Raw genomic sequence first — 9,000 nt, 5'->3', positions numbered from 1 at the left:
TGTAAGCCTAATTGTAAATAGTTCCCAAAACCAAATCAACCCCATTACACCCTAAGAGCAAAATTATATATGGAAAAACAGGGTATTTTTTTCAAATTACTAATTTATTCATGCAGCGTTTGAAGTATGTTTTCCAAACAAAAATAAACTGGTTGATCAAATCAACCAACAGCACCCAAGGAGCAAAAAGATGTATGGAAATAACCAGTTGGTAAACTTTTTACAACAGCTAATTTATTTATGCAACGGTGGAAGTATGTGTTTAAGCAAATTAAACTGCGAGTCAAGTTTTTACACATACATGAATTCAAAATTAATTATAACATGTTGCCCATTAAATCAGATTGGCTATTGCCATTAAACAGCTGCTTTCTCGATTGGGGCCATTAACCTGCTTGCATTTTTAGCTCACCTGAGCACAACATGGCTGCCAAGAGGCGGGGCATTTTCCTTATATATCTGTATATACATGTTAGTCCGGTAAAGTCGGAGCGAGAATGATGAATCCATTTATAATATGACCCAATATTTTGACTGTTTTCCTTACTGAGGAGTGTTATTTCGCTCGTTAAAACATAATGAAAACATCTTTTTTGAATGATACAAATATTTAAAAAATCGTCAGTTTAACTTTGAACTAGTACTTTTAAGGAAGATGATATTAAATTTTAAAATAAGCAATATCGATAGAAATACAGAGTTGCTTATGTGTTCCTATGCTTCGCAATCGACAAATTATTTGGAAGCGATAAGTAGCAAACTAACATGTACACAAATATAAATATACAGTTTTATTAAATTGAGTGCTTATGCTATAAATCTGACGTGCTATGTCCGAGCATAGCGCGGATTACTACTAACACCCATAGTATTTTGCCAAATAAGCGTTCGGTCGCCATATCAGTGCACTTTTTTTCGGATTTTTTGTTGAAGACAATTCGAGCAAAATGCTTCCGCTAGAATCTATTTCACACGGGTGACCCAGATAAAAGCACTAATGCTGGAATCGAACCCATTCGCACTTAGCACTTCCTAAATTGGTATTTTGATCCTTTTCAATTGTGGTGCCTTTTTAAGAGAAAAGTTAATTTCCTTAATAACAAATAAACACAGCTGCGGTCAATAAATAAATATTAAAACAAACACGAGTGTAATATGAGGGATTTAACTTTCATATTTCGAAATTTCAATACAATATTGTTTCATAGTATAAAATATATAGCTTTTTATCCGTGGTTCGTTTACAAGTTAGCCTATTGTATAGCACGTATATACTTGTAAACGATTATACACTGGGTGTGTTTGTTGCAAGCAAGCGGCCATTTGCGTTGCTGTACGTCAATTCAGAATTAAATGTTGAGCATATCACGACTCCAGTATACTATTCCTCTACAAAACCAACTACTAATTGAATAATCATTGTGTATTTCTGTCGACAGGATCTAAGATGGCAATCTTAATTGGTATTTTTCCTTCAGACATGGTATCCTGACAAACAATGATTGTCCAGACCGCTTGTTCAATCCGAGGTCATTGAACGACATTGGCATTTATATGCCGTATCCGCTTTGCGAAAAACATTGTCACCATATGCTGTTTTATTGTACAGTTATTTGTTCAGGCTGTGACTAAGCAGTCCGAGCGATATTACTAAAAACCGGATTATGGATAAATACACGTACATGTATTAGCTTCCATAGTTGTGTTTTGGCTTAAGTTCATGGAAAGGGCAAAGTGTTTTATTGCAGAAGTCGTATACATGTTATTATTTTTTTGACGTTGTCTGTCGTACACTATGATAGAACACATTTAACATCATAATCACGAATTAATAATATATAATCGTTATTCCAGGTAGTCCACTGACAATAAGCCTGAAAGCGCAGTCTATGCATACTATTGACGAGAATTCAGTCGAAATATTTTTTGAAATATGTCTTATAACGGTCAGCAATAGTGTAATCATTTTACACATTTAAAATCATCGGCTAGTCATGTGGGACTTACATGAACTTTTTCATTTTAAGGTTATCTCATATACATAATTGTTAATAATTGGATTTTTTTTATCAATTTTAACTTTCTTTGAGCGTGTATTGTGTTAAAATATATATGCCAAACGAGTCCTCGGACAACTCACAAGCTGATGAAATCATTTTACCATCGGCTAGGCGTTTAGCGTATACGAGTAAAAAACGACAAAAAGAATATCCATGAATGAAACGATGTTTACCACCTTGGAACGGTCATGGTATATCGATGGCGAGTAAAACCGGTATACAGTGAGCACTTATGTATAATATAATATTATAATTGTATGTTTAAGGTTGTATGTGGGACTATTTAAGTTTTCTCGTGTACAGTGATCTTATCTCGGGTAAGTCCCCGATAACCTCCATATACCCATCTGGCAATCGCACAAAAGTCAGGCGGGTGCATCTAAATAACTCTGCCAAAGAGAAAAAAACTATGTTACCAAGATAAACAATGTACCGTTTGTCTAACAGTGAGTCAGTACTGGAAATCATTACGGGAGGTTCCCTACGTCACTGATCAAGTCATTAATGTCATGCTTATCGGCTTGTTCTATACCTAGATGCTTATTGTAACATAGTTTAGCGTAGTCAGTGCAAAGCTTTTTTGATTAAAATGATCGCCTACCCAAAATATAACAATTGAGGCATTAAACCCACAGATAATATTCGTTAAATATAAAGTTTAACATGTCTTACCATAGATCATCTGTCTATGAAATATCAGAAGCAAACTAAATGTTATAGCGAAACAATGTACTGGGAGAACACAAATTGTCAACAACAACAAAAAACGAGAAGCAATTAGTGCGAGGGACTCGAATCTAGAACATGTATTTTACAGGATTCAACTTTCAGATATAGATGACAAAACTAAATAATTGAAGCCAATTTGCCTATGAAACTGTGTTAAGTGTCATTTCGTGCATTGGTATTTTGGCCGGTTTAATGATCGGACTTTGGAAATCGGGGATTTTTACAAATATATGACCGGTTGTGTTCCTTTTCCCCGCTATAAGATATTATTAATGATTTAGATGCATACACGAATTGTTATATACCCCCCTGTTGAAATTTATGTAGGATTATTCATCTAAATTTAACATAAAAATTTAAAACGATATCGGGTTAATTCATTTGCCTTAAGGGAAATGTCCATGTTACGTTATACTAATTGTTAATTACAATAGGCGTATTATGTTGTACATGCAAATTTACAGTTATATAACACAACGTTAACTTGGTTCGGGATTAACAACATTCGTCCCGTTTGTATAATAGTTTTGCGACGTTACTGAACCTCATAATACAGAGGTATATAAATACAGATTTATTGTGTCAAAATATTGTAACACTGCGCGTTTAATAAATACCACGTGTTTTTAATGAATAATGTGTATAGATGGCGTATATTTGCTTGAGACTGAGTTCATAATTTGCGCCAGAATAACAACGCGCATTTTCTGTCTTATATAAAAAAATCATGCTGTTGAAAAATATTTTTTTAACACGGAAAACCTTTAATCATGTGTATACGTCAGTTTAACGATTTAAAAATGAAAAATTCGTGGTCAAGTCCGTATTGGTTATTCAGAAGGATATTTAGTTAAACACATACAACATTTAATCCATTCGATAAGTTTATCTTTATATTACAACTGTATAAAATTATGTCTGTCTGGATGTATCATGGTTCGTCAAGAAATTAACTCATGTTAATCATTAGACACACATCGATTTCAATTGTCATGTAAATTTTAGAATCGTCATATGTCATTGATTGAAGCAGGAGTCGCTTGCCAATCACAGTCAACAGTAAATTGATAGATACAGCTGACATTCGTTCGTCATGGCCTACTCATTGATCTACTACAGCAACTTAAAGCGAGACTATACGATTTTGTCAAATATTTATTAATTTATTCAAAATGTTAATAAAATATATTATAAAACGTATATTTCAATATAAATTAAAATAAAAGTTAAGATGAAAATGTGTCGTGACATGTGTCGAAAAATGCGAAATAAGCCAGATATTTAATTCTGAAATCGAAAATGGCTGTACAGTCGAATTTGCCAGCATGTTAATCATGCATGTACGATGTGGATCTAAATTTAGTTAAACAGTTCATTTTAAATTCCTGCAACGATATCTATTCATACGACACACGAACACTAACTAAAAAGACGAATGCTTCGGTAATTGTAGGAAAGAATGTACGAAATATCTTCGTCACAATTGACTCGGGGCGCTAATTTGTCTTGCTGAATTTTATGAAATTCGTCTTCAATGTATAATTTGTGTTGCCCTTTTTGTGTTATTGTAACATTTTTATTCAATATATTACATTTTAACACATATAACAAATCGTATAATCTCGCTTTAAGTCAGTATCCATTTTTACCGTTAATGAGTAATACTCTCTACAAAAAAATCCCCTACCTTTAGTAAGTTAGTCGAGCGACGCAAGTGTGCAGACACTCTGGCTTGATTGCGCTTCATCAAGCGCTGTGTCACGTGGTTGCCAGAGCTCTCTGGGGAACTATATAGGCCTAGCGATTGGCAAGAAAACCAGATACAGCGTATGTCAACACGGACGGTATATTTCGTATTGGAAACTTGAAATACCACAGGGTCTATCGATCCTTACAATACAACAGGTATGCGCATGCCGATGCATTTTTGATGTTTATTGTGACGCGGGCACGCACGCGAACATTTATACAAATTGTGTTTTTACGCAACAATGCAGTTTGTTTATTTCGGATTTGATGTTGAGTTCAATATTGAGTGGTGCTTAAAATAATGAATTATGCAATGTATTCATATTATTCATAAATGAATATTTTAACAGAGTGTCATATTATTCGTGCGTTAATGAAAATTAATGTGAATATAACTTGAGCAGAAGGAATCTGTTGTCAGCATAAAAACCGGATTTGCGATATGGTAATGTTGCGCTTGGACGTGTTTCATATGGTAATACCATTGCATTTTAGATATGACGAAACAAGCCATGATGGATGCGGATGGGAATATAAGGAAATTAAGCGTTCCTAAAATATGTCACATTGACGCCGGCGAACAGAACGAATCCGTACACAAAGAAGTCACAGTCGCGGACAAAAACAAACTCTTCAAACGTCGAATGCAATTGCGAGAATCGGAAATGGACGCTCAAACACATCTTCAGCCATCTGTCCATGGTCGTTCAGTGTCGTTTAGGAACAGACCGCGACCAAAATTACTGAATGTAGACGTGTGTCGTCCACGACGTAGCAGCTTGCCGTCGCCGTCAGCGAACTTTTTGTCTGTCTCATATGATAACATTCCTGTGCAAAAGGAATCAACGTCGGAGCAGCAGCCGCTGAGACGAGTGCGATCCTTTAAGACAACATCTAAGGGTGGAATCGTAAACCGAGGCGACTCCTTCAAGAGAAGTGCCAACAGTATAAACTCAAATGGAAGTGTGATACCGTGCGAACAAGGTGCAAACAACGCTTTGTCACAGAGTCGCCAAAGGATTGATAGCACGCATTCCAAAGATAGCGGAACGGCAGTGAGCAATTGCTCTTCGCTCGAGCCTGATGTCTTCAAAGTTGCTATTCTGGGAGACAAAGGAGTTGGGAAAACGTCGCTAACAAATCAATTTATGACATCGGAATTTGTAGCATTCGAAAACGATCAAGGTCAGAACAGTTTTTTTTATATTTACATTCTTCCTATCAGAAATTTAACGGTATAACGTTATATTATGTTAAATAAATACTAAGACATGTGTAAGCATTTAAACACATGTCCAATAAATACTTCTCGTTCCTTACTTTATATCGTACACATATTATACGATCTGCTATTTAAATGCACCTTACAAATTGTGATGTTATTGTCTCTTCACATATCAAACGCCAAATCAATAGCGTAAAAAAGGCATACCGACATTTGTTGTCTTTGTTACTGAGCATCTAAGAGGCTTAAGTAATTTTTCCTCGACCACGTGACTGATAATTGCAAAATGACAGCATCTGCATTAATACTTAGTAAATCATTGCAACTAACACGTGAAGTTTTCTTTTGAGAAGCAATTTCGCGTTGTGTCTACTAGCGCAAACGTCTTAGATGCTATTCACGAATGCCAATAACACACACCAGGATTAATTAATACAATTCTATACAGTTCATAAAAACAGGCATTATTAAATGTTTGTTATCTATCAATAACCATTTCAATTGGAATAAACTATGTATTGTAAAAAAGGACATACTTTGTATATAATAATCGAGGACGCATCGAGTAACAGACGCTGTTACACAGCAAAAAAAAACACTATGTGTATCAATACTATATATTAAGTTAATTAGAGGTCTACACAAACGAGTAAGCTATATCGGCATATCGTACTTTGATTTTCTTTTTCTTAAAACCGGTCTATTCAATAACGTTTGCTAAATATTTCAATTAGCAATACATGGAATAATATCATACATATGAGAAACTACGGACTAGTTTTCTCCTGAATGTAAACATTTACTAACCGCTTGCATTCCTTGCATACTACATTATACAAACTAAGTGCCAGCCAGACCTAGCATTTCATCTACTTTTGTTTTGCATAATTACTTTGATAGTTACAAGCGTGCCGGTGCTATTCTTGGTTCATGAGTTAGTCATAAAGCTTGAGACCTAAAACACTATTAATAATCATCGCACATAATTATTTTGATGTTTTGAGCTATTTTAATTCAGTTAGTTTTCGAATGGGCCAATCAGGATTTGTTTTTATTAATGAATACACGATAAAAAGTTATCTAAAACAATTTTGGTATATAATTGTTATGTACAAAGCATAAGAATAAATAGAGAAGGAAATTATCATGTGATTTAATTAAAAGAACACAACTTATGAAACGCGATATCTCTTTAAGCAATTATTCCCTTCTCAATCTTTATCAAGGGTATCTTACGTTTGAGTAGGCGTTTAAAATTGTATACATATGTTTATGTCATTATTGACTGTGTTTCTCTTGTTGCAGACGTAAATGACAGTGAAAGTGAACGACACGTTACGGTGTTACTGAATTCAGAAGAATCGACACTTGACATCGTTGATAAAGATCTAGACAAACATGTATGTAGTTTATTTGGCTTATATGTAATTGTTTGTGGCTTGGTTATTTAGAAGACAATCTATACACCAGCAAACACAAGTTAATTTAAAATAATCAGGGTCCTCATCATTTTACTGTCAATCGTCATGTTGGAGTATATAGTAATTTTAACGTGTTGAAATTTTGATTGAGTATCGTAAATATATGTCATATGTGCAAAAAGATTTGTGGAACGACATTAAATAAGCACACATACTATTAAATATCATATATTTATCTCTTTACATTCAAAAAAATGCAAATTATCACATTGATATTTACATATAATGTCTATTAAATGTCAGCGCAACGGCAGATGTATGTTTTGAATGTCAATGTATACTTATATACTTTTCAAAATTGTTTCTGTTGAAATCTTCTTTGATTTCCCCCAGGAACTCAGCGACGGCACGTTCGACGCCTTTGCTGTCGTGTATTCCATCACAGATCGAGTTAGCTACCAATCAGCGGTGGATATATTATATGATCTGAGACACGAACTTTCGATTAAAGACAAACCTGCAATTATGATTGCAAACAAAATCGATCTGGTGCGAAAACGAAAGGTTTCCAAAGAAGGTAATGGTTTGTTTTATAAACGCGTTAGTATCCAAATCATATTTTCAGTATCAATAATTTATAAAGTACATTTCATTATTTTATCAACTTAATCATATTTGCTCATTTAGCATGTTCACGATTTAGCTATATATATGTTAAAGATTATATTATCTGTAATGCTATATAATAGTATATTTAGTACTTTATTCATTATTTATGTCATTCTATTGAACGTACGTTTCTTAGAATTATTTAGCTTTACTTTTACAAAAATTTGGTTTAATAATTTAAGAAAGAACAGCTTAAATGGACCACGCAACAACACTAACAACACAACGCAGTCTCATTCATATCACTATTTTATAAATTAATGATGGTCATATGGGTTCGAATTGGAAAGCATCAACATCCCTTATATGTTTATAAACAACACCGAGTTGTGCAAAATAATACTCGTAACTTGGAAAGCATCGTTTACTTAATAAGTATATAATATAACATTGCTATTTTAAATTGCTTTTTAGAAGCTCGATCGGTTGCTAAGCAATACAACTGCAAGTACTGTGAGACGTCAGCGGCCCTGAACCACCATGTTGATGAACTTCTAGTGGGTATCCTAAGTCAAATAAGGCTTAATAAGACCCCCGGGCTTCAAATGGACCGGCCTAGCTTCATGGAAAAAGGTCACAAGAGTAAGATGGCTAAATGCAGTCTTCCTGGTCCAAAACGGTTGCTTAATTTCCTGTTTAAGAATAGCACATCGCGACCGTCTGTCCATGAGTGTGAAAACTTATTCTCAATTTGACTTTGGTGCATCGTTATTATGTTACTCTTTCTTGTTTGTTCACCATCTTTTACAGTAACTGCGTCATTATATTTTTGTATCATTATTAATTTAAATTTGTATATTTTAGTTTGTTTATATGTTGTGTTATACACATGGTAATAAATATTTCTTATATGGCAATCTATTTTCAATGTTTCTTTTACGTATTGGTCGTTAAGAAGGCTGTGTATAAGTGCATATTATTAACGACACTAAAGTGCAATATAGAACTTTAACATCGCAACACCTGCATGTGACCAACCTAATAATACTCTACAATATCATGTGAACCCTTCGTCCAGTTGAGCCGCTTTGCGATTTGATCGTTTTAAGATTTCATCGTGGTTGACGTTGCAAAAAATATTTAGTTCAAATGTCATATTTGGTCAGTTCGTTATATCATGCTGTTTAATTCCTTAACACTCCAGTCA

At 34.1% G+C, this 9,000-nt stretch overlaps 1 protein-coding gene across 1 annotated transcript; it reads left to right on the top strand.

The window, feature by feature from the left end:
• Nucleotides 1-4,604: 4,604 nt before the first annotated feature.
• On the top strand, nucleotides 4,605-8,710 carry LOC127856058 (GTP-binding protein REM 1-like). Its single transcript, XM_052392046.1, has 5 exons — nucleotides 4,605-4,694; nucleotides 5,034-5,723; nucleotides 7,069-7,163; nucleotides 7,578-7,761; nucleotides 8,268-8,710. The coding sequence occupies exons 2-5, from the start codon at nucleotides 5,036-5,038 to the stop codon at nucleotides 8,546-8,548; spliced, it is 1,248 nt and encodes a 415-aa protein (XP_052248006.1). The 5' UTR covers nucleotides 4,605-4,694; nucleotides 5,034-5,035; the 3' UTR covers nucleotides 8,549-8,710.
• The last annotated feature ends 290 nt before the right edge of the window (nucleotides 8,711-9,000 follow it).

The sequence above is a fragment of the Dreissena polymorpha genome, chromosome 13, assembly GCF_020536995.1.
Source record: "Dreissena polymorpha isolate Duluth1 chromosome 13, UMN_Dpol_1.0, whole genome shotgun sequence".
NCBI lineage: Eukaryota > Metazoa > Mollusca > Bivalvia > Myida > Dreissenidae > Dreissena > Dreissena polymorpha.
This window is presented reverse-complemented; position numbering and strand designations above follow the sequence as displayed.

What these genes read in the sequence shown, in the direction of transcription:
- LOC127856058 (XM_052392046.1), top strand. Translation starts at nt 5,036, where the DNA reads ATGACGAAACAAGCCATGATGGATGCGGATGGGAATATAAGGAAATTA. An exon ending in AGCATTCGAAAACGATCAAG is followed by an intron (nt 5,724 to 7,068) that starts GTCAGAACAGTT and finishes CTCTTGTTGCAG; the next exon opens with ACGTAAATGACAGTGAAAGT. An exon ending in ATAAAGATCTAGACAAACAT is followed by an intron (nt 7,164 to 7,577) that starts GTATGTAGTTTA and finishes GATTTCCCCCAG; the next exon opens with GAACTCAGCGACGGCACGTT.